Source organism: Cherax quadricarinatus, chromosome 2, assembly GCF_038502225.1.
Source record: "Cherax quadricarinatus isolate ZL_2023a chromosome 2, ASM3850222v1, whole genome shotgun sequence".
In the NCBI taxonomy this organism is placed as follows: Eukaryota; Metazoa; Arthropoda; class Malacostraca; order Decapoda; family Parastacidae; genus Cherax; species Cherax quadricarinatus.
This window is the reverse complement of record NC_091293.1, coordinates 78,833,309-78,859,450: the sequence shown is the minus strand read 5'-3', so window position 1 is coordinate 78,859,450 and position 26,142 is coordinate 78,833,309. Positions and strand designations below refer to the sequence as shown.

General features: G+C 43.5%; 1 protein-coding gene across 5 annotated transcripts in view; it reads right to left on the bottom strand.

The window, feature by feature from the left end:
* The window catches only part of LOC128684267 (prestin-like), a 125,838-nt gene that overhangs the window by 37,926 nt on the left and 61,770 nt on the right, over nt 1-26,142 (bottom strand). For all 5 annotated transcript variants that reach the window (XM_070089162.1, XM_070089181.1, XM_070089154.1 and 2 more), the window contains 2 exons: nt 23,172-23,334; nt 20,500-20,676 (listed from right to left, as the gene is read on the bottom strand). In XM_070089162.1, coding sequence (XP_069945263.1) covers nt 20,500-20,676; nt 23,172-23,334 — 340 coding nt within the window. The remainder of the gene's footprint in view (nt 1-20,499; nt 20,677-23,171; nt 23,335-26,142) is intronic.

The following is a 26,142-nucleotide window of genomic DNA, read 5'->3' as shown; positions in this document are numbered from 1 at the left end:
ATCAGTCAGTACTTGTAACCAAGCCTAAGCCTGGCCACTACAACATCAGTCAGTACTTGTAACCAAGCCTAAGCCTGGCCACTACAACATCAGTCAGTACTTGTAACCAAGCCTAAGCCTGGCCACTACAACATCAGTCAGTACTTGTAACCAAGCCTAAGCCTGGCCACTACAACATCAGTCAGTACTTGTAACCAAGCCTAAGCCTGGCCACTACAACATCAGTCAGTGTTCACATTGCACGTTGCTCCATAAACATACTTATCTACGTTCATGTTATCATAGTGGGTTATAGATCTACTCAGGCTTCTAACTGCATTCCTATAACAGTCATTTTCATTGTTTACTTCTCTCCTAATTTTATTCCTAATTCTAGACACAGATATACCAAAGTTATATTCTACATTCTCCTTCTGGGTACTCTTTTTTGGCTTCTTGGCCCGGTGGCCTGGTGGCTAAAGCTCCCGCTTCACACACGGAGGGCCTGGGTTCGATTCCCGGCGGGTGGAAACATTTCGACACGTTTCCTTATACGTGTTGTCCTGTTCACCTAGCAGCAAATAGGTACCTGGGTGTTAGTCGACTGGTGTGGGTCGCATCCTGGGGGACAAGATCAAGGACCCCAATGGAAATAAGTTAGACAGTCCTCGATGACGCACTGACTTTCTTGGGTTATCCTGGGTGGCTAACCCTCCGGGGTTAAAAATCCGAACAAAATCTTATCTTATCTTAACATATCAACTTTATCATGCAGGAGTAATCCAATGTGTGATGGGATCCATAGCAATTGTACATTAATTCATAAATAACAAAAAAGGCACAATACCGTGACTGGAACGATACACAAATAACCGGTCCAAGTCGGACCGAAACGTCGTCGTAAGCTTCTCTCTTTTATGTGCGGGTTATTTGAGTACATTAATTCCTTTGTCCCTGATTTTTGAGTATCTGTACCTGGCTTCTCCAATGAGCATGTCATTGGAGTCGTTATATGAGTCAAGAGCCTTCAGTGATGACATAGAATCAGTAATGATGATAGAGCCAAGCTCGGTGTCATAGGTTAGCTTTAGCGCCATTAGGATTGCAAACTATTCAGTTTGCAGTGTAGACGCCCAGTTGTTAATTCTTATGCCTAACTCAACAAATTTATTATCGTTCTTAACCCATAACCTGAAGATCGCAAAAGCACAAAACATAAATAAACATCTGTTTTCTACTAAAACAAGTGTAACAAATCATATAAAACAATTTACGAAGAATAAGAAGGCTCAATACCGTGACTGGAAAACACACACAAATAACCAGCACATAGGAGAATGAAACTTATGACGACTCGAACCGATCTGGACCATTAACTAGTTGAACCAATAATGGTCCAAGTCATACCGAAACGTCGTCGTAAGTGTCAGTCTCCTATGTTCGGGGTTATTTGTGTATTGTAAGAGTTCACGTTATTATGTTACAGAAAACGATGACTATAACATTGAAAGAAAACTGCAATAATGTGTATAACTTGTTTAATTATTGCATATAAGAAAGAAAGTACGTAAGAAAGTAAGTTTATTTAGTTATAGGTATATATAAACACCAATTATCATACAAAGTGACATATGTGTAAATTATCCACCAGGATAACCCCCCGAAAATAAAAGTCATTCAAAGTGACTAATTTCCATTTGGGTCCTTGTAAATTTTTTCGTTTAAACCCTAGGCTTTAAAAATTAAAACAGCTAAGTAACTCAACTGTGTAAAAATTAGTAACAGTAAAAGAAGATATAATAGTTATTTACAAGAACAGATTACGGATAGAAGAGGGTACAGCAGGTGTACATTCACAAATTAATCCATGCAAAAACATTGTTTCATCTAACAGTAAGTGGGTATCTGGGTATTAGTCACCTTGCACCTGCTGTCCCTGTTCATCTAGCAGTAAGTAGGTACCTGGGTGTTAATCACCTTACACTTGCTGTCCCTGTTCACCTACCAGGGAGTAAGCAGGTACCAGGGAGTTAGTGGACTGGTATGGGTGGCATCCTGGGAGGACATGATTGAAGGACCACAAGGGAAATAAGATACAGTCCTCGATGTCGCACTGACTTTCTTGGGTTATCCTGGGTGGCTATCCTTCCCTATCCTGGGTTATAGTAAGTTTATTCAGGTATACACAAATACAGTAACATAGATTATCAGGAGAAGATTATCAGGAGGAAAGTGGTGGAGCACCTGGAACGGAACAAGAGTATAAATGCCAACCAGCACGGATTCACGGAAGGCAAATCCTGTGTCACAAACCTTCTGGAGTTTTATGATAAAATAACAGAAGTAAGACAAGACAGAGAGGGGTGGGTTGATTGCATCTTCTTGGACTGCAAGAAGGCCTTTGACACAGTTCCTCACAAGAGATTAGTGCAGAAGCTAGAGCATCAGGCGCATATAACAGGAAGGGCACTGCAATGGATCAGAGAATACCTGACAGGGAGGCAACAACGAGTCATGGTACGTAATGATGTATCACAGTGGGCACCTGTGACGAGCGGGGTCCCACAGGGGTCGGTCCTAGGACCAGTGCTATTTTTGGTATATGTGAACGACATGACGGAAGGGTTAGACTCAGAAGTGTCCCTGTTTGCAGATGATGTGAAGTTAATGAGGAGAATTAAATCTGATGAGGACCAGGCAGGACTTCAAAGAGACCTGGACAGACTGGACACCTGGTCCAGCAAATGGCTTCTCGAATTTAATCCTGCCAAATGCAAAGTCATGAAGATAGGGGAAGGGCACAGAAGACCACAGACAGAATATAGGCTAGGTGGCCAAAGACTGCAAACCTCACTCAAGGAGAAAGATCTTGGGGTGAGTATAACACCGAGCATGTCTCCGGAAGCACACATCAATCAGATAACTGCTGCAGCATATGGGCGCCTGGCAAACCTGAGAACAGCATTCCGATACCTTAGTAAGGAATCATTCAAGACACTGTACACCGTGTATGTCAGGCCCATACTGGAGTATGCAGCACCTGTTTGGAACCCGCACTTGATAAAGCATGTCAAGAAACTAGAGAAAGTACAAAGGTTTGCGACAAGGTTAGTTCCAGAGCTAAGGGGAATGTCCTATGAGGAAAGATTAAGGGAAATCGGCCTGACCACACTGGAGGACAGGAGGGTCAGGGGAGACATGATAACGACATATAAAATACTGCGTGGAATAGACAAGGTGGACAAAGACAGGATGTTCCAGGGAGGGGACACAGAAACAAGAGGCCACAATTGGAAGTTGAAGACACAAATGAGTCAGAGAGATAGTAGGAAGTATTTCTTCAGTCATAGAGTTGTAAGGCAGTGGAATAGCCTAGAAAATGACGTAGTGGAGGCAGGAACCATACACAGTTTTAAGACGAGGTTTGATAAAGCTCATGGAGCGGGGAGAGAGAGGGCCTAGTAGCAACCGGTGAAGAGGCGGGGCTAGGAGCTAGGACTCGACCCCTGCAACCACAAATAGGTGAGTACAAATAGGTGAGTACATAGCAGCATATGTGTAAGGAACCTGAGGTAACCCAAAAAAGTCAGACAAAGTGACTTATTTCCATTGGGGTCCTTTTAATACCTTATTATTAAACTATGAAGGAGATAATATCTTATTATAATACTATAAAGGAGATATACTAGGAATAAGGTAAAAAGAGTTATTTACATTTGCATGTGTGCTAGCTAAAAAAAAAAATAAAAAAAAATCGTTCTCCTCTCTTTCTGTTGCTACATTTATTAGGTACTTTTTGGCTCTCTTCTTAAACTTGCGTATGCTATGACTGGCTTTTACATGTGCAGGCAGTACTCACCTAATTGTAGTTGCAGGGGTCGAGACTCAGCTCCTGGCCCCACCTCTTCACTGAACGCTACTAGGTCCTCTCTCTCCCTGCTCCATGAGCTTTATCATACCTCGTCCTAAAGCTATGTATGGTTCCTGCCTCCACTACATTGCTCGCCAGACTGTTCTACTTCCTGACCACTCTATGACTGAAGAAATGCTTCCTAACATCCCTGTGGCTCATCTGAGTCTTCAACTTCCAAGAGTGACCCCTTGTTTCTGTGTCCCTTCTCTGGAACATCTTGTCTCTGTCTACCTTGTCTATTCCACGCAGTATTTTGTATGTCGTTATCATGTATTCCCTAGCCCTCCTGTTCTCCAGTGTCGTCAGGCCGATTTCCCTCAACCTTTCTTCATAGGACATTCCCCTTAGCTCTGGAACTAACTTTGTCGCAAACCTTTGCACTTTCTCTAATTTCTTAACGTGCTTGACCCGGTGCGGGTTCCAAACTGGTGCTGCATACTCCAGTATGGGCCTGACGTACACGGTGTACAGTGTCTTGAAAGATTCCTTACTTAGGTATCGGAATGCTAATCTCAGGTTTGCCAGGCGCCCATAAGCTGCAGCAGTTATCTGGTTGATGTGTGCTTCTGGAGACGCGTTCGGTGTTATACTCACGCCAAGATCTTTCTCCTTGAGAGAGGTTTGCAGTCGTTGACCACCTAGCCTATACTCTGTCTGCGGTCTTCCTTGCCCTTCTCCGATCCTCATGACTTTGCATTTGGCAGGGTTGAATTCGAGAAGCCAGTGGCTGGACCACTTGTCTAGCCTGTCCAGATCTCTTTGAAGGCCTGCCTGATCCTCATCTGATTTAATTCTCCTCATTAACTTCACATCATCTGCGAACAGAGACACCTCTGAGTCTATCCCTTCCATCATGTCATTCACATATACCAAAAATAGCACTTGTCCTAGGACCGACCCCTGTGGGACCCCGCTCGTCACAGGTGACCACTGTGATACCTCATCACGTACCATGACTCGTTGTTGCCTCCCCGTCAGGTATTCTCTGATCAACCGAAGTGCCCTTCCTGTTATACGTGCCTGATCCTCTAGTTTCTGCACTAATTTCTTGTGAGGAACTGTGTTTAAGGCCTTCTTGCAGTTCAAGAAGACGCAATCAACCCACCCTTCTCTCTTGTCTCTTCTATTACTTTATCATAAAACTCCAGAAGGTTTGTGACACAGGATTTGCCTTCCATGAAACCGTGCTGGTTGCCATTGATACTTTTCTATCGTTCCAGGTGCTCCACCACTCTCCTCCTGACAATCTTCTCCATGACTTTGCATACTATACACGTCAGTGACACTGGTCTGTAGTGCAGTGCCTCTTTTCTGTCTCCGTTTTTAAAAATGGGAACTACATTTGCCGTCTTCCATATCTCAGGTAGTTGCCCAGTTTCAAGGGATGTGTGAAGATTGTGGTTAATGAGACACAGCATTTCTGCTCCCTCTCTAAGGACCCACAAGGAGATGTTGTCTTGTCCCATTGCCTTTGAGGTAACAAGGTCACTTAGTAGCTTCTTCACCTCCTGCTCAATTGTGTGTATGTCATCCAGCACTTGTTGGCGTATTTCCTGTTGGTGTCCCCCTCTGTCCTGTCTTCCCAGAGTCCGTCCTGTCTCCACTCTGAATACTTCCTTAAATCTCTTGTTGAGCTCCCCACATACCTCTTGATAGTTTCGTGTGAGTTCCCCTCCATCTTTCCTCAGCCTGATCACCTGGTCTTTGACTGTTGTCTTTCTCCTAATGTGGCTATACAACAGTTTCGGGTCAGACTTGACTTTTCACGCTATGTCGTTTTCATACTGTCGCTAGACCTCCCATCTTATCTGTGCATACTGGTTTCTGGCTCTTCGACTGATCTTGTTTTCCTGGGTCCATTGCCTTCTGTACCCCTTCCATTCTCTAATGCACTTAGTTTTTGCCTCCCTACACCTTCGGGTAAACCAAGGACTCACTTTGGTCTTCCCATTAATTCTGTTGCCCTTGTGAATAAACCTTTCCTCTGACTCCTTGCATTTTGTTGTTACATATTCCACCATTTAGTTTATTGACTTTCCTACCAGTTCTCTGTCCCACTGAACCTCCCGCAGGAAGTTCCTCATACCTGTGTAGTCCCCCCTTTTATAGTTTGGCTTTTCCCAGTCGACTCCTGTTACCCTCTCCACTTGCACCTCTATGTAATCAAAACTCAGAACCATGTGATCGCTAGCTCCGAGGGGCCTCTCATATGTGATGTCCTCAATGTCTGAACTGCTCAGGGTGAGCACAAGGTCCAGTTTTGGTGGTTCATTCTCCCCTCTCTCTCTGGTAGTGTCCCTGACGTGTTGATGCATGAGGTTTTCCAGTACCACATCCATCATTTTGGCTCTCCATGTGTCGGGACCCCCGTGAGGCTCCAGGTTTTTCCAATCGATCTCCCTATGGTTGAAATCACCCATAACCAGTAACTTTGCTCTGCATGATTGAGCTCTTCATGTCACCTCAGCCAGTGTGTCCACCATCGCAGTTCTGTGGTGGGTTATACATCACTGCAATGACTACGTTATGTTTCCCAGACTGAATTGTAGCTATGATGTAGTCCCATTCTCCAATCTCGCCCATGCCTTCCATTTCCTCAAAACCCATCGTTTTTTTATGAGTAGTGCAACCCCTCCTCCCCCTCTGCTCCTTCTGTCTTTCCTCAGGATCTGATATCCCGGTGGGAAGACTGCATCTGTTATTGTCTCAGTGAGTTTCATTTCTGTGACTGCTATGATGTCTGGGGACTTCTCGTTGATTCTTTCATGCCACCCCTCATATTTATTTGTTAATCCATCTACGTTCATGTACCACACCTTCAACTTCTTATCTATCACGGTGGTCCTGGGAAAATATTGGGGTTGGGGGAGCAGGAGCCCCATGGGCAGAGTGCCCATGGGGAGCTGCTGTCGGGGTGGGGTTTGTGATGTGGTAGGTGGGGGAAGAGGGAACAGTGTGTGGGTTTTGGCTTAGATTGTTCAGTTGCTTTCGGGTTGTAGCTGTTTGGGTGTGGGTTTGTGATAGGGGGTGGGGGCAGAGGGAACAGTGTGTGGGTTTTGGTTTAGTTAGGTCAGTTGCTTTGGGGTTGTCATGGATGGAGTCCTTCTGTGGGTGTTTCTGTAAGGTGTGTTTGCCCTTCCACCTGAGTCTGGGTTCTGCTCATCTTCATCAATGCATCTCATTCCTCTTTTAGTCTTTTCACCCTCTCTCTCAGTATCATCCTTTCTTCTTGTGTTCTGTCACGATCGAGGTACATTCTCCGGTACTCTGGATTGTCCCTCAGTCGTGTTTTTTCCTGCAGGATCCTTACACAAATAACCCACACATAAAAGAGAGAAGCTTACGACGACGTTTCGGTCCGACTTGGACCATTGATAAAGTCACACTGTGACTTTGTCAATGGTCCAAGTCGGACCGAAACGTTGTCGTAAGCTTCTCTCTTTTATATGCGGGTTATTTGTGTATCGTTCCAGTCACGGTATTGTGCCTTTTTTGTTATTTACAGGATCCTTGTTTGAGCTGATTCTATTTTGAAAATTACTTTGGCCAGCCATTTCCTACCACTCTCAAACCACCCAATTCTCCGAAAATTTATCACCTGGGCCATGTATCCCTCACTTATTGCTTTCATGATACCTTCGATTGCTTTCTTCTCCTCCTGGTTTCTTTCATCATAGGTTTCCCCTTCAGCTTCTCAGAGCCCGTAGATAAACACTGACCTCTCCCTCTCCTCCTCGCACTGTGTCTCCCTTTGTATCTTCTGAGGTGTTTTAGTTTCTTCCATTGAAACGTTCCTGCCTTCAGTCCCTGCCCTTGCTGCAGCCCCTATGCTCAGTGGACTGTCTTTTCTGCTCACCTGTTCCTTGCCACTGCAGTTATCTGTTGGAGTCTCTGCAGATGTCATAGCTCCTTCATTGTCTACAGGTCTCTAAATTGTGCACATCTTTTCCTGGATCCCTACGGTTCCCTTGTCTGTGACTGGTATAGAAGTTCCTGATGTCATGTCTGTACTGTCATTTGTCTCTCCAATCTGTTTCAGGTTTTTTAGTTCCTCATCTAAGCACTTTATCTTATCTTCTGCTGCTAAGACTTGTAGTCCACACTTTCTGCTCTCCTCAGCTATTCTCTTCTCCATTTTCTTGCCAAACTCTGCTAGCTTCCTTCCCTTCTCTTACTCCATTTTTTGAGCTCTACCTCCAAATTTTTCCTCCCAGGTTCTTCTCTCTGCCCTCTTTGGTTACCTTTTTTTTTTTACCACAGATAGGAGTTGATGTATTTTACCCCAGAAACAAGCTAATGTATTTTCAGCGTGTGTGTGGGGGAGGTGAGGGAAGAGGCTAGGGAGGAGATGGAAGAGGGAGAAGCCAGGGGAAAGGAGGAGGAAAGGAAGATGGGTGGAAGGTGGAGAGGAAGAGAGAGGGAGATGGATTGGTAGGCAGATAGAGGGAGGAGGAGAGAGAGATGAGAGGAGAGAAAGATAGAAAGGGAGAGAGAGAGAGAGAGAGAGAAAGAGAGAGAGAGAGAGAGAGAGAGAGAGAGAGAGAGAGAGAGAGAGAGAGAGAGAGGGAGAGGGAGAGGGAGAGGGAGAGGGAGAGGGAGAGCTCACCTTGAGTATGCTCCACTTTCTTGGTTTGCCTGCCCCCCTCTCATCTGCGACTGCTTGACAGAGTAGAGAACAGAGCAAGACGTCTCATCTCTCGCCTGGACCCATCCTGGATAGATCTGTCATTTCAGCAGAGCCTTCAACATAGGAGGGATGTGGGTGGCCTTAATGTTATGTATTAGGCCAATATTGTCATAGTACCACACTTGGATCCACAAGCTTTTATGCCACAAGACGGGCAGAAAGCAGCAACTTCACTCTGGCTGTACCCTTCTCCAGAACATTACTCCATCTGAGATCCTATATACCCAGGATGACTCGAATATGGACCACAATCGTACAGCATAATGATGTCAACGAGATAACGTCAGTTGATCAAATGAAAATGCTGGCCCACAGATGGCTCCAACTTCATCCTGTTCCCTACTTGTATGTCTCATAACAATAAAAATGCTTTCAAATGAGCTGATGTAGGTAACAGCTCTTAGCTTGCCAATAAAATTAGGAATCCTTAACCTGTAATATAGCTGTCAATAAAGCTAGGGATCCTTAACCTTGTCAAACCCTGTAAAAAAAAAAAAAAAAAAAAAAAAAAAAAAAAAAAAAAAAAAAAAGAGAGAGAGAGAGAGAGAGAGAGAGAGAGAGAGAGAGAGAGAGAGAGAGAGAGAGAGAGAGAGAGAGAGAGAGAGAGAAGAGAGGGAGGGACAGGGAGAGAGAGAGGGGAGAGAGAGAGAGAGAGAGAGAGAGAGAGAGAGAGAGAGAGAGAGAGAGAGAGAGAGAGAGAGAGAGAGAGAGAGAGAGAGAGAGAGAGAGAGAGAGAGAGAGAGAGAGAGAGAGAGAGAGAGAGAGAGGGAGAGAGAGAGGGAGAGAGAGAGGGCGAGAGAGAGCGAGAGAGAGAGGAAGAGAGGGAGAGAGAGAGGGAGAGAGGGAACTTGACAGACAGGGCCACCTGTTTAGAGACCTGTTCTCAGAACAAACCAGCAGGATCTCTGAATTGGTAAACACTCTCACGTCACCCACTTAGCTACTCCTATCCCAGCCCAGCAGGTGGGATTGGGCCTTACTACTAAGACCACAGACCTACATCCCCTGCAGCTGCCTCAGTACCCTACTCTCTCTCAAGGGCAGGCACCTTACATTCCCTACACACCACCTCAAGCTGACCACTTCATCATGAGGACCAGTCTATCAGCATCCTGTCGGCCAACATTAGAGGTTTCATTACTAATGTTGGAGAGCTCACACATAGCTTTGTGAACACTCGACGTCCAGACATGATAGCTGTTGTTGAAACATTTTTGGATGACAGGACTCAGAAAATTTTGCAAGAATTGCTGGCTACACCTCATGGATGAGAAGAGACAGGCAAGGGCAAGGAGGTGGTGTTGTTGTGTGCTTCTCTAAAAGTGTTCATGCCCAGCACATAGATGTTGCCACCCCTACACATCTTGAAATGATGTTCTTTAAGCTCTGTATAAACACTAGTACCTCTGTACTAGCATGTGCAATGTACAGACCTCAGTGGCAACATGCAGACCCTATCAACTTCCTAATGGAAAATATTGACTCCTTCTGCTACAACACAACTGTCAACATATTATAATTGTTGGTGACCCCTCAACCAGCACCTTATACAGAGGGACTTTGATGACCTTCTTGCAGTGTTTGACATGAGAAACTTTGTTGATTTCCCTACTCATATCTCTGGCCTCCTCCTTGACCCAGTAGTGAGTGATCTGGCAGAAGGCATAGTCTTGTCAGTCCCTCGGCTACGTTGGATCGTCTGACCACAAGGCTGTTTCTACCACACTTAAGATCCCAACAGAACGAGGTGAGGAGTCCACGCACAACCTGGCTATGGGAAAGAGGTAATTGGCCAGCCCTTTGCTCTGAGCTCGCCACCACCGACTGGAATGCTCTTCTCCAGGGGATGTTGACAACCAAGTGAAAGCCTTCACTGGACACATCCTTAATCTGCAACAAGAACACATTCCTCACCGGCAATATGTGACAAAGCCTACAGATCAGCCTTGGTTTGGCTTTCGTTGTAGAGAGGCTGCTACTGCTAAGTACAAAGCATGGCGAAGGTATAAGAGACATCCTACCACCTATAACAGGAACTTGCACATGCAAGCCTGTAGGCATATCGGTGATGTTCAAAAGTGGGCCATTGCTAAATGGGAGGTGGACACTAAAAGAAAGTTAGCATTAGGTAAGGTAGGCTCCAAAACCTGGTGGTCCCTGGTCAAGGACAGACAAGGTTATCTGCCTGATGAACTTATTCCACCTCTAAATCGACAGGATGGGACCACCTCTACTAGTAGTCAAGAGAAGGCGGACCTCTTTGCTGAACACTTTGCTGCAAAACAAATGCAAGTTCCTGATCCAGCAAAGGACCCTCCTTGGCTAGCTGCAAGAACTGTGTCAAAATTGTCAGTGGTGACAATAAGGCAGGAGGAGGTGCATTTCCTTCTTAAATCACTTGACCAGGAAAGGCTGTGGGGCCCAGACAAGTTGAGCCCAAGATTGTTGAGAAGATGCAGACCAGCTAGCAGCACCTCTAACTCGCATCTTTCAGCACTGCCTAGTACAGTGCAAATGGCCCTCTCCATGGAAAGAGGCAAATGTAGTCCCTGTTCACAAAAAAAAAAAGAAGAGCAGAGCAGAAATCAGCAACTACAGACCAGTGTCACTCCTGTCAATCACTGGTAAGATCCTTGAGACAATAATCTCAAGACAAATGACAGATTTTTTTGACTACCACTCACTACTTTGTGATCGTCAATATGGCTTCAGGAAAGGTTACTCTGCTGCTGATCTGTTGTTAAACCTCTCCACTAAGTGGCACCAGTCACTGGATGAATCCAAAGTCAGCTGTGTGGTAGCACTGGACATTGCTGGCGCTTTCGACCGGGTGTGGCACCAGGGCCTCTTAGCAAAACTTCAAGCACTGGGAATTGCAGGCTCTACGCTATGTCTCCTCAGTGATTACCTTCATGTAGATCTCTAAGTGTAGTCCTCAATGGAACGGAATCAGCAAGGCATCCTATTGGGGCAAGCGTTCCCTGAAGGAAGTGTGCTGGGTCCACTGTTATGGAATGTCTACTTCAACGACCTTCTTCATCTCATCCCAGAATCACATGCATATGCAGACGACTGTACACTGACATTCACTTATCCAAGAGAAAGAAATGCCAGCTGCTCTAAGCTTACATCAATCACCAGCTGAGAGCTATATCAGCTTGGGGAAATAGATGGCAAGTAACATTTGCACCTGAGAAAACGCAAATGATGACCGTCTCTAGGCACCATGATGGTAATGCTGGTGCAGTAGTAAGATGAATGGGAGGATGTTGGCACCTGGAGAAGAAGTTGATATCCTTGGGGTGAAAGTTGACTCCAAACTAACCATGAAGAACCATGTTGTAAATCTTGCAAACAAGGCAGCCAGGAAGCTTACAGCACTTCGCCGTATCTCGCATCTGCTTGACAATAGGGGTTGCAAGATCCTGTACGAGGCACAAGTACGCTCACACCTTGAGTATGCTCCACTTTCTTGGTTTGCCTGCCCCCTCTCATCTGTGACTGCTTGACAGAGTAGAGAACAGAGCAAGACGTCTCATCTCTCGCCTGGACCCATCCTGGATAGATCTGTCATTTCAGCAGAGCCTTCAACATAGGAGGGATGTGGGTGGCCTTACTGTTATGTACAAGGCCAATATCGTCAAAATACCACACTTGGATCCACTTCGAGGACAGCGTGAAACAAGCTTTTATGCCACAAGACGGGCAGAAAGCAGCAACTTCACTCTGGTGCATCCCTTCTCCAGAACATCACTCCATCTGAGATCATATATACCCAGGATGACTCGAGTATGGAACACATTCTGTACAGCATAATGATGTCAACGAGATAACGTCAGTTGATCAAATGAAAATGCTGGCCCACAGATGGCTCCAACTTCATCCTGTTCCCTACTTGTATGTCTCATAACAATAAAAATGCTTTCAAATGAGCTGATGTAGGTAACAGCTGCTTGCCAACAAAGTTAGGAATCTTAACCTGTAAATAGCTGTCAATAAAGCTAGGGATCCTTAACCTTGTCAAACCCTGTGTAAAAAAAAAAAAAAAAAAAAAAAAAAAAAAAAAAAAAAAAAAAGAGAGAGAGAGAGAGAGAGTAGAGAAGGGTAGAGAGGGTGAGGAGAGAGGGACGGACGGGGTTGGGGGGGTAACCTGGGTAGTGAGTATTTGCACACAGAATAACCCAGGGTAGGAATTGTTAGCCACAAAGGAAAACCCTGTGTAGGGGGTGTTACCCACACAGGATAACCCGGGGCAGCGAGTGTTAGCTACCCAAGATAATCTGGGGTAGGAAGTGTTAGCCGCACCGGATAACCCGGGGTAGCGAGTGTTAGCTACCCAAGATAATCTGGGATACGAAGTGTTAGTCACACACGATTACCAAGGGTAAGGAGTGTTATCCACCCAGGAAAACCCGGGGTAGGGAGTGTTAGCCACCCAGGAAAACCCGGGGTAGAGAGTGTTAGCCACCCAGGATAACCCAGGGTAGGGAGTGTTAGCCACCCAGGATAACCCGGGGTAGGGAGTGTTAGCCACCCAGGATAACCTGGGCAGGGTAGGGTGTTATCCACCCAGGATAACCCTGGGTAGGGAGTGTTATCCACCCAGGATAACCCAGGGTAGGGAGTGTTATCCACCCAGGATAACCCAGGGTAGGGAGTGTTATCCACCCAGGATAACCCAGGGTAGGGAGTGTTATCCACCCAGGATAACCCAGGGTAGGGAGTGTTATCCACCCAGGATAACCCAGGGTAGGGAGTGTTATCCACCCAGGATAACCCAGTAAAGTCAGTACATCATCGATGATTGTCTTACTTCCATTGTCGTCCTTTAGGTCTGTCCTCAGAATGCTACGCCCACCAATCAACTAACGCAGAGGTACCTACTTACTGTTAGGTGAACATGGTGCAAGGTGACTAACACACGTACTGCTAGGTAAGCAGAGACAGCAAGTTGAAATTAAGACACATGTGAAATCTGTATTCACATAGATGTTTCAACATCCAGTGGCTTTATCAATACAGATTCTAGGACATAACTTGAAGACAGTAGAACTATATTAGAAGATGAGTAATCAGTCCTCAACCTGCAGTAGGTGCGAAGAGGACCGTAGTCTGGGAGAATCTCCAATACTGCGGTGCTCTTCGCACCTACTACCCCAGGTTGAGGGACTGATTACCCTCATCTTCTGTATATAGTCCTGCTGTCTTCAAGTTATGTCCTGGAATTTGTATTGATAAAGCCACTGGATGGCGAAACGTCTACAATAAAGATACCCAGAAACGTCTACAATAAAGATACCCAGATGTTGCACATGTGTCTTAATTTCATCTTGTCGGTATTATGTACCATTCTTGCACAGAGACAGCAAGTGTAAGGAAATATGCCCAACGATTCCACTCGTGCCAGGAATCGAACACTGGACACTCAGAAAGAGAGGTGAGTGAGCTATCAACCGAACCATGGGACAGTATACAAGAAAATTTGCAGCAACACAATAAATTTGTTTGATTTTATCCTCTTCGTGAGATACATAAGTAAATGAAAACTGAAGTCGTTCAGTAGTGATATACTCGAGTATATGAAGTGTGATTAAACGAGAAAAAATCCGCTCGGACGAAAAGTATTTTTTTCGATGAACCTGGGCCTAAAGTTTCTTCACGAGGCGTCTACATACACCATACCTTCACCAGCAACTGTAAATCATCAGTTCACTACGCACCAAAACCATTTGAAACAGTCATAAACCCTACCAACGACCAAGTTGCCTTGAACATCTCCCAAGTGCTTGAACAAGGATACACCAGAGTCACCATCGCAACCATCCGGAAAGGTAAGTAAGTAAGTAAATTTATTCAGGTATACACAAATACAGTTACATAGAATTATCATACATAGCAGCATATGTGTAGAGAACCTGGGATAACCCAAAAAAGTCAGACAGAGTGACTTATTTCCATTGGGGTCCTTTTACCTTATTATTATAATCTAAAGGTTATAATATTTTCTTATTATTCTACAATGAAGATAGCATCTTATTATCATACTAAAAGACTATCTACTACACGAGGGTCATTAAGACTACAATACGAGGGTCATTACTAGGAATAAGGTAAAATTTACACGTATTTTAGCTAAAAAATAGAAAATCATTCCCCTCCCTTTCTGTAGCTTCATTCATCAGACACTTTTTGGCAGTCTTCTTGAACTGGTTCATGCTATGACTGGCTTTGGCATGCGGGTAGTCTGTTCCATTCCTTTATTGCTGTACAATAAAAGGTGTTTGACGCCTGCCACTGACTGTGGGTACTAAAAGCTGTGCCTTCCCCTCCCAGTACTATGATTGCTTTGGTTCCCAACCTTGACAAAATTGACAGCAAGATATTCTGGACACTGTTCGTGAGCAATTTTATAAACATGATTTAGCTTCAGTTGTTTTACTCTGTCTTCAACATTCAGCATATCCAACTGCTGTAATTCATCCTGGCCTACATGTTCTCTTGGTCCCAGCCCCTCCCAGGATGAATCTTACGATTTTGTTCTGGGTGATTTGCAGTCTATCTTCAGTTTTATTGTCAAGGCAGAGTACCATGAAGAGCAAGCGTAATCCATATGGCATTGTATAAGGGCTAGACATAGGGTCCTGCGAGCCTCAGTAGGTAGACACTGTGCTTGTCTATACAGGAACTTCATGTCTGCATTCGCTTTCTTTACTACACTGTTCCCTATCAATTCTCCTGACATGCATATCAAAGGGGATTCCTAGATATTTTACTGATGAAACCAAAGTGATGGACTCTCGTTACACTGAACATTAAAATTATTTACCCTTCTCAGTTTATGTTTCGTTCCAAAGAGAATGGCTTTCAGTTTTCCTTTAGGTGTAATGATAGTTTGGTTATGGTGGAGGAGACTGCTTCATGTATCACAGGGAACACCTAGTTTGTTATGGTAGAGGAGACTGCTTCATGTATCACAGGGAACACCTAGTGTGTTATGGTAGAGAGGAGACTGCTTCATGTATCACAGGGAACACCTAGTGTTTTATGGTGAAGGAGACTGCTTCATGTATCACAGGGAACACCTAGTGTGTTATGGTAGAGGAGACTGCTTCATGTATCACAGGGAACACCTAGTGTGTTATGGTGGAGGAGACTGCTTCATGTGTCACAGGGAACACCTAGTGTGTTATGGTGGAGGAGACTGCTTCATGTATCACAGGGAACACCTAGTGTGTTATGGTAGAGGAGACTGCTTCATGTGTCACAGGGAACACCTAGTGTGTTATGGTAGAGGAGACTGCTTCATGTATCACAGGGAACACCTAGTGAGTTATGGTAGAGGAGACTGCTTCATGTATCACAGGGAACACCTAGTGTGTTATGGTGGAGGAGACTGCTTCATGTATCACAGGGAACACCTAGTGTGTTATGGTAGAGGAGACTGCTTCATGTATCACAGGGAACATCTAGTGTGTTATGGTGGAGGAGACTGCTTAATGTATCACAGGGAACACCTAGTGTGTTATGGTAGAGGAGACTGCTTCATGTATCACAGGGAACACCTAGTGTGTTATGGTAGAGGAGACTGCTTCATGTATCACAGGGAACACCTAGTGTGTTATGGTGGAGGAGACTGCTTCATGTATCACAGGGAAAACCTAGTGTGTTATGGTAGAGGAGACTGCTTCATGTATCACAGGGAACACCTAGTGTGTTATGGTAGAGGAGACTGCTTCATGTATCACAGGGAACACCTAGTGTGTTATGGTGGAGGAGACTGCTTCATGTATCACAGGGAACACCTAGTGTGTTATGGTAGAGGAGACTGCTTCATGTATCACAGGGAACACCTAGTGTGTTATGGTGGAGGAGACTGCTTCATGTATCACAAGGAACACCTAGTGTGTTATGGTAGAGGAGACTGCTTCATGTATCACAGGGAACACCTAGTGTGTTATGGTAGAGGAGACTGCTTCATGTATCACAGGGAACACCTAGTGTGTTATGGTGGAGGAGACTGCTTCATGTATCACAGGGAACACCTAGTGTGTTATGGTAGAGGAGACTGCTTCATGTATCACAGGGAACACCTAGTGTGTTATGGTAGAGGAGACTGCTTCATGTATCACAGGGAACACCTAGTGTGTTATGGTGGAGGAGACTGCTTCATGTATCACAGGGAACACCTAGTGTGTTATGGTAGAGGAGACTGCTTCATGTATCACAGGGAACACCTAGTGTGTTATGGTGGAGGAGACTGCTTCATGTATCACAGGGAACACCTAGTGTGTTATGGTAGAGGAGACTGCTTCATGTATCACAGGGAACACCCAGTGTGTTATGGTGGAGGAGACTGCTTCATGTATCACAGGGAACACCTAGTGTGTTATGGTAGAGGAGACTGCTTCTTGTATCACAGGGAACACCTAGTGTGTTATGGTAGAGGAGACTGCTTCATGTATCACAGGGAACACCTAGTGTGTTATGGTAGAGGAGACTGCTTCATGTATCACAGGGAACACCTAGTGTGTTATGGTAGAGGAGACTGCTTCATGTATCACAGGGAACACCTAGTGTGTTATGGTAGAGGAGACTGCTTCATGTATCACAGGGAACACCTAGTGTGTTATGGTAGAGGAGACTGCTTCATGTATCACAGGGAACACCTAGTGTGTTATGGTAGAGGAGACTGCTTCATGTATAACAGGGAACACCTAGTGTGTTATGGTAGAGGAAACTGCTTCATGTATCACAGGGAACACCTAGTGAGTTATGGTAGAGGAGAGTGCTTCATGTATCACAGGGAACACCTAGTGTGTTATGGTAGAGGAGACTGCTTCATGTATCACAGGGAACACCTAGTGTGTTATGGTAGAGGAGACTGCTTCATGTATCACAGGGAACACCTAGTATGTTATGGTAGAGGAGACTGCTTCATGTATCACAGGGAACATCTAGTGTGTTATGGTAGAGGAGACTGCTTCATGTATCACAGGGAACACCTAGTGTGTTATGGTAGAGGAGACTGCTTCATGTATCACAGGGAACACCTAGTGAGTTATGGTAGAGGAGAGTGCTTCATGTATCACAGGGAACACCTAGTGTGTTATGGTAGAGGAGACTGCTTCATGTATCACAGGGAACACCTAGTGTGTTATGGTAGAGGAGACTGCTTCATGTATCACAGGGAACACCTAGTATGTTATGGTAGAGGAGACTGTTTCATGTATCACAGGGAACATCTAGTGTGTTATGGTGGAGGAGACTGCTTCATGTATCACAGGGAACACCTAGTGTGTTATGGTAGAGGAGACTGCTTCATGTATCACAGGTAACACCTAGTGTGTTATGGTAGAGGAGACTGCTTCATGTGTCACAGGGAACACCTAGTGTGTTATGGTAGAGGAGACTGCTTCATGTATCACAGGGAACACCTAGTGTGTTATGGTAGAGGAGACTGCTTCGTGTATCACAGGGAACACCTATTGTGTTATGGTAGAGGAGACTGCTTCATGTATCACAGGGAACACCTAGTGTGTTATGGTAGAGGAGACTGCTTCATGTATCACAGGGAACACCTAGTGTGTTATGGTAGAGGAGACTGCTTCATGTATCACAGGGAACACCTAGTGTGTTATGGTAGAGGAGACTGCTTCATGTATCACAGGGAACACCTAGTGTGTTATGGTAGAGGAGACTGCTTCATGTATCACAGGGAACACCTAGTGTGTTATGGTGGAGGAGACTGCTTCATGTATCACAGGGAACACCTAGTGTGTTATGGTAGAGGAGACTGCTTCATGTATCACAGGGAACACCTAGTGTGTTATGGTGGAGGAGACTGCTTCATGTATCACAGGGAACACCTAGTGTGTTATGGTGGAGGAGACTGCTTCATGTATCACAGGGAACACCTAGTGTGTTATGGTGGAGGAGACTGCTTCATGTATCACAGGGAACACATAGTGTGTTATGGTGGAGGAGACTGCTTCATGTGTCACAGGGAACACCTAGTGTGTTATGGTGGAGGAGACTGCTTCATGTATCACAGGGAACACCTAGTGTGTTATGGTAGAGGAGACTGCTTCATGTGTCACAGGGAACACCTAGTGTGTTATGGTAGAGGAGACTGCTTCATGTATCACAGGGAACACCTAGTGTGTTATGGTAGAGGAGACTGCTTCATGTATCACAGGGAACACCTAGTGTGTTATGGTGGAGGAGACTGCTTCATGTATCACAGGGAACACCTAGTGTGTTATGGTAGAGGAGAGTGCTTCATGTATCACAGGGAACATCTAGTGTGTTATGGTGGAGGAGACTGCTTCATGTATCACAGGGAACACCTAGTGTGTTATGGTAGAGGAGACTGCTTCATGTATCACAGGGAACACCTAGTGTGTTATGGTAGAGGAGACTGCTTCATGTATCACAGGGAACACCTAGTGTGTTATGGTGGAGGAGACTGCTTCATGTATCACAGGGAACACCTAGTGTGTTATGGTAGAGGAGACTGCTTCATGTATCACAGGGAACACCTAGTGTGTTATGGTAGAGGAGACTGCTTCATGTATCACAGGGAACACCTAGTGTGTTATGGTGGAGGAGACTGCTTCATGTATCACAGGGAACACCTAGTGTGTTATGGTAGAGGAGACTGCTTCATGTATCACAGGGAACACCTAGTGTGTTATGGTGGAGGAGACTGCTTCATGTATCACAGGGAACACCTAGTGTGTTATGGTAGAGGAGACTGCTTCATGTATCACAGGGAACACCTAGTGTGTTATGGTAGAGGAGACTGCTTCATGTATCACAGGGAACACCTAGTGTGTTATGGTGGAGGAGACTGCTTCATGTATCACAGGGAACACCTAGTGTGTTATGGTAGAGGAGACTGCTTCATGTATCACAGGGAACACCTAGTGTGTTATGGTAGAGGAGACTGCTTCATGTATCACAGGGAACACCTAGTGTGTTATGGTGGAGGAGACTGCTTCATGTATCACAGGGAACACCTAGTGTGTTATGGTAGAGGAGACTGCTTCATGTATCACAGGGAACACCTAGTGTGTTATGGTGGAGGAGACTGCTTCATGTATCACAGGGAACACCTAGTGTGTTATGGTAGAGGAGACTGCTTCATGTATCACAGGGAACACCTAGTGTGTTATGGTGGAGGAGACTGCTTCATGTATCACAGGGAACACCTAGTGTGTTATGGTAGAGGAGACTGCTTCATGTATCACAGGGAACACCTAGTGTGTTATGGTAGAGGAGACTGCTTCATGTATCACAGGGAACACCTAGTGTGTTATGGTAGAGGAGACTGCTTCATGTATCACAGGGAACACCTAGTGTGTTATGGTAGAGGAGACTGCTTCATGTATCACAGGGAACACCTAGTGTGTTATGGTAGAGGAGACTGCTTCATGTATCACAGGGAACACCTAGTGTGTTATGGTAGAGGAGACTGCTTCATGTATCACAGGGAACACCTAGTGTGTTATGGTAGAGGAGACTGCTTCATGTATCACAGGGAACACCTAGTGTGTTATGGTAGAGGAGACTGCTTCATGTATCACAGGGAACATCTTCCTCGGAGTTGAATCTTACTATGTTAAAAATGATGATCACGTAACATTTAAGCAAAAAAAAAAATTTTATTTTTGGTTTGGATCTAACATGGAAGAGAAGATGTGCTACGATAATAATAATAATAATAATAATAATAATAATAATAATAATAATAATAATAATAATAATAATAATAATAATAATAATAATAACAATTTATTGTACTTAACATTATTTGATCTCCATTACATAATTTAAACTTCATTGAATCTATATATAAATTATATTACAAAACCTCTTACGAAAATAAAATTATAAATAAATAATGAAAGGGAATACTCACGTTTGGGAGAGTTTCAAAGACGGGCCCAATAAAGAGTAAGACAAACAGCAGTAAGAAGCAACAGACGAAGGAAGTTATCTGTGTAACACCACCAGCAGCTTCCTGTATGAGAGAGCGAGCCAGTGACACAGCGATGGGAGCACAGCCGAAGAACGATCCAAACACGTTACTGGCGCCCTGGACGTTAAAAGAAACATTAAATCTTGCAAAACTTCGTAACGTCAATTGTATATAATATTGTCAAGTAGAAGTATTAGACACAGTTGCAACTGAACCATAGATTACGGTTCTGAACACCTGATGCTAAGCTGAGAGACTGATTACCTCATCTTCACGCTCTTAAGTCTGCTGTTTTTGTCCCTGTGTTGTAATGATAAAACCACTGGTTGGCGGAACGTAAGTAAAATAACGATACCCAGCTGTTGAAATTGTGTCTAAAACGTTAACTTGCCAAACTTATTACAAATGCATGTATATCATATATCAACTGCCTTGTTGGAGTAACGATATTTGTTTTTGAAGTTAGGGAAAAACTGACATGTCTACAAGAAACAAAAGCTTGGGAAGACACGTATATGCCTAAACAGAAAGAATAAAACGGGTAAAGCACTGTTGTGGAAGTGTTAACTAACAGGAGGAAGTGTTAACTAACAGGAACAGTGGGTGTTAATTTTGTTTTGCTGAAATCAGAATTTTGCTCTGATTTCTTCATGGGTCTTTTCCCAAAATCCGTGGATCCTGATGGTGCATACCAACAACCATAGTAAATAAAATACAGATTATAATAAGTTCTTATTGGGACAACGTATTCCTCGTTGTAGAGCTTTGTCTGGTCATGATAAGGCTCTGCACTGAGTAAAAGTTTACTCCAATAAAAGCTAACTCAACGACCTGGATCCTGTCTTCTCCATTGTTGGCACTGAATGTTCAATGTTTGTTATTACTCTGCTCTTCAATTAGTTTTATTGCAATGGGATGCACGTTTGTCTTAAACAACTGAGTTATCTGCTCACCTTCTTGTTTATATGTTTTGCTAAGGAAGATAACAATGATATAAATTACATTTTTTTTTGCAAGATAACAATGGTCAACTAGACCGACTGAAACTTGATCATTGCTCCACTACTGGTGGTGCTTGCAAAATTTATTATGAAGACTGACAATTGCACAGACACTTCAACAGACAGATACAGAGACACAGACACAGACACCAAAGTGGAGAAACAGGAATATACTTGGGAAGGATGGGGGGAAAGAAACAGCACATAAGGGACAAATTTTCTTCTATATGCTGGTGTATTTGTGTATTGTTCAGGTCACTTTATTGTGCCTTTTATTTTTTATTTTTCTTCAAACGAAAGATTTATGTGCGTGTTAAAGATGTATGTCTGACTTAAATATCATTATAATCACCTTCGGAAGTTTCTTTTTCTGTTGATTACCTGTTCAAGCAGGCTGTTGCAGTTTTGGAGATGGAGATAATGCCAAAGGTGAGCGTGACTTCTATTGGAAGAAAGTCTTATTGAACAGATGCTAAAGAGTTGCAGAAGAATTACTTTGTACAAAGGTATCATTGGGAAGTGTTCTGCAACTTCTTTGCTGCACACCTGCTTAATGTGCATTACTGCCACTAATTGGCCTCGCTCACCTGTGACATCAACTCCAACTATTTCACCTTCCTCTTGCTCTAGTATTATTAGTAAGGTTTTTCTGCATGCACATGCTTTTGGTTTGCGGGACTTATCACCTGCTATCATGGGTAACGGATTGATCACGTCATAACTAATGTCTCAAACAAGTCTGTTGTGCAGGCGTAACGTTCCGACAGTAGAGATACCCAAGTGTTTCTCATGTGTCTTATTCATCAACTTGTTGATATTGTGTACCAACAATATCACGATAATCGTCGGACACAGTAAGACCATAGTGTCTTGGTACACGGGAAGTCTTAGGTAACTCCGTCGCTTAGTAGCTCTTGAGCACAACCTTTCACTAGTGGGGCACGCATATCTGGCATTACCTCCAGCTGCTACACCTCACTTCTGGTCTAGTCTATGAGGTCTAATTGTCGTTTTATTCGTCAGGACTGAGCAAATGTCTCCTGACACGGGTCTTAATCATATAGATGTCCCATTTAAGTATACTAGGTCTAGCCTCATTCCTCTGTTTTTGGTTTGAGTGACTGACCACCTCCTACCAACGGTGACAGGTTGACCATGTCAGTCCACTCCTACTGCCACTCCAGTATCAACCTGTATTCGACTGAAGAAGCTTGAAGTACAGGCGAAATATTTGGCAATAAAGATACCAGGTGTTGCCCATGTGTCTTATTTATCATAGTTGTGTAAATATTTTGACATAAATCTAAGATACTGTTCAGGAGATATAAAATATGTTTAACATGGCATGTAACGTTGGGACAGAACAGGTGAAGAAGAAAGAATGATGACTTGCGAACACTCAGTTGATGAAAATAAATATAATTAATAGTGCTACCTAGTTACCTGTCCTGCTCTAGTTATTTAGATGGAATTCAGTGTAATTGGTTTTCAGTCCCACGCAGGTAGGTGGTTAATATTTTTTTCAATTATAATACTAATATTCAAAAATTTCACTTCATAACTTACATGCACTATATGAAAAGCTGAAATAAGTTTTAAATTTAATCTTACCATAGCATAAAGTTCCTGATTTGCATCGACATTATAGTTATGACGCTTGGCAAAGATCCTGGCCATGGAGAAGGAGACAACATAAGCCACTACACTGATCACTACAGAATCCACAAGCACTGCTGACATCAACTCCACAGGTGGTATAGCTGGTTTTGGTAATCTGCCAGAAGACATTAATATTTAATTTATACGATTTTTAATATTTCCTTCTGATTCGGGATGCAATATACTTCCTTTTAAATTATGTTTTTACCCTCTTCATTGAAAGTACTGGCAGTTTATGACAAGCTGTTTGTGAAGAACGAGAATAAGAAGTATATATAGTTAGCCATTAAGGGACAGGGATACACATACAGCCTGTAATCCTGTTATCCACCCGTGGATCTGCCACAGTTGATAAGATTAGTTAAACTGCCAATATTCTTGTTTTTTTCAATTCTTTTTTCAAGCAACGTGATAGTAAAGAAAAGCAAGATGAAAGGGGAAGAATGATAAAAAAAACTTTAAATAAGAAAGGAACCAAAAATACTTAAAAGAAGTAGAAACTCACAAAGAATGTTCACAAAAACTATTTATTATTACAGAAGAAGAATCCAGTAAGACAGAATAGGAGAGCAAATAATAAAAAAATCTAAAGGAATATAAATGGAGAAAAGACTGGTGTTTTGTCGGCTGTCCTCCAGTTTGTTGATGTAGAAGTGACTCTATACAATCAATTTCTTTCTACAATCAGTTCGCAAATTTATTCAAACATGCAAGACATAAATTAAATGGTAAGCATGTAAATTAAATTAGTAACTGGCTGGTGTAATGTTTGTAATAATTTATTATGATCGACATTCATTCATTGCAACTTAAATCGAGTTCATTAGTCTATTGTTTAGAGAAAAGTGATCTTGCACGGGAATATTGATTCTAAGTTGATCCAGTCATAAGATGATCCAACCATAAGATTATCCTGTCGTACGGTGATCCAATCATAACATGATCGAGTCATAAGATGATTTAGTCAGTGGTACTGGTACTATGACACATTCAGTGGTACTGGTACCATGACACATTCAGTAGTACTGGTACTATGACACATTCAATGGTACTGGTAACATGACAGTCAGTGGTACTGGTACTATAACATTCAGCAGTACCAGATGGTGGTGTTTCTGGCTTGGCTACTGAAGGTTGTAGTGCAGTTCTAGGATCTGCACAAAATGGGAATGCGTCAACCACGAAGTTTATCCAACTAAAACATAATGGTGTAAATTCTATATTTGGGGAATATGTAAGCATGGGACATGCAACTTTGAGTATCCCAAAAAATGTCGCGACCTCCTGTCTAAAGAAGTGTGTCATTGTACCTTCTGCAAATTCTTCCACCTTGAAATGTGCTATTCTTCACTGTTACTATGACACAGTGGTACTATGACACAGTGGCACTATGACATAGTGTCATTTTCCTCACGGTAAAAGGTTCCCGTATTCGTAGGTAGGAATTCAACCACCACAGTACTGAGGTAAGGAACATTTTACATAACATTTGTGACTTTCTCAACCATATATTTACTTTATTCTGGTTAATCATAGTTTAACCCGGGGCGCTGAAAGGCAGGTTTGAAAAGTTTTAAGTACCTGGTTCAGTCACTTGAAACTTGAAGGTATTTAGCTGCACTTTTTAAAATACTGAATCAATTCTTTCCTCCGAGCTGTTAAATTTCCTTAATGTTTACACTGTCTACTTTCACATAATAGCATAGAAAAACGCCCTGTATCTTTATTCCTGTAATGTTCAATGAATTTATCTTTAAATCGCTCAGTGTAAAGATAATATCTTCCTTGCAAGTCTCTCCAGATCAAATCGGATAGAGTTATTGAGTGAGAAACCACACCAGTAGATCTGTTAAATAAATTCAGGTCTTTAGAATATTTTTAAACTCTCGGGAGTTCAGTTGATGATACATATTGCTTTGTCGACCATTTCTAGAAAGACAGCTAGTTAATTGATGACGGATGCCTAAGAATAAGATACTCTCGACGCTCCTACTAATGTTTGTCAGGTTAGGTAAGGTTCGTCAGGAAACAGGACAAGTGTTTCCTGAGGCGGGTCTTAGTCAGATGTTGACCCGCCGTTGGAGCTTTTGGTCATTTGACCGAGGCCTTACCCTGGTTTACCCGTCCACCCCTTTAAATATTACGGTTCATGGACGTCTTCGATGCGGAGTTATCACCACAGATTTCCACACAGTCTGACGAGGCTATGGATACAATCCATATTCCATGAATATTGACCATTGATATATAGCTAAAGATCAACAGACATTATTATCTTGATTAGTGGTTTTGTGTGTTAGTGTGTATTGTACTCAGCTATTTGTGGTTGCAGGGGTCGAGACATAGCTCCTGGCCCCGCCTCTTCACTGATCGCTAATAGGTTCTCTCTCTCCCTGCTCCATGAGCTTTATCATACCTCGTCTTAAAACTATGTATGGTTACTGCCTCCACTACATCCCTTTCTAGACTGTTCCACTTTCCGACAGCTCTTTGACTAAGGAAATGCTTCCTGACATCTCTTTGACTCATCTGAGTCTTCAGCTTCCAACTGTGACCCCTTGTTGCTGTGTCCCATCTCTGGAACATCCTGTCTCTGTCCACGGAAATATAAACACAAATGCAGTATAATGTGATCCTTTATTGACAACGTTTCACCCACACAGTGGGCTTTTTCAAGTCACACACGGATCTACCTGGGGTTGGAAGGTACGAGAGTATTTATAGTCATGTTCAGAATGTTGAGGTCAGGTGGAGAATGCTGCATCTGATGATCTACCGGGTGGGGTTATAGAGTCTTGGGTAGCTTGGCAGGGGTATTGGACAAGTTGTAGACCTTCTGCAGTGTTCTATGTTCTTATGTGGGATAGCGATAAAGAAGTTTCTTGGCGAGTGGTTCAGCTATGTTATAGAAGCCCTTGTTCTG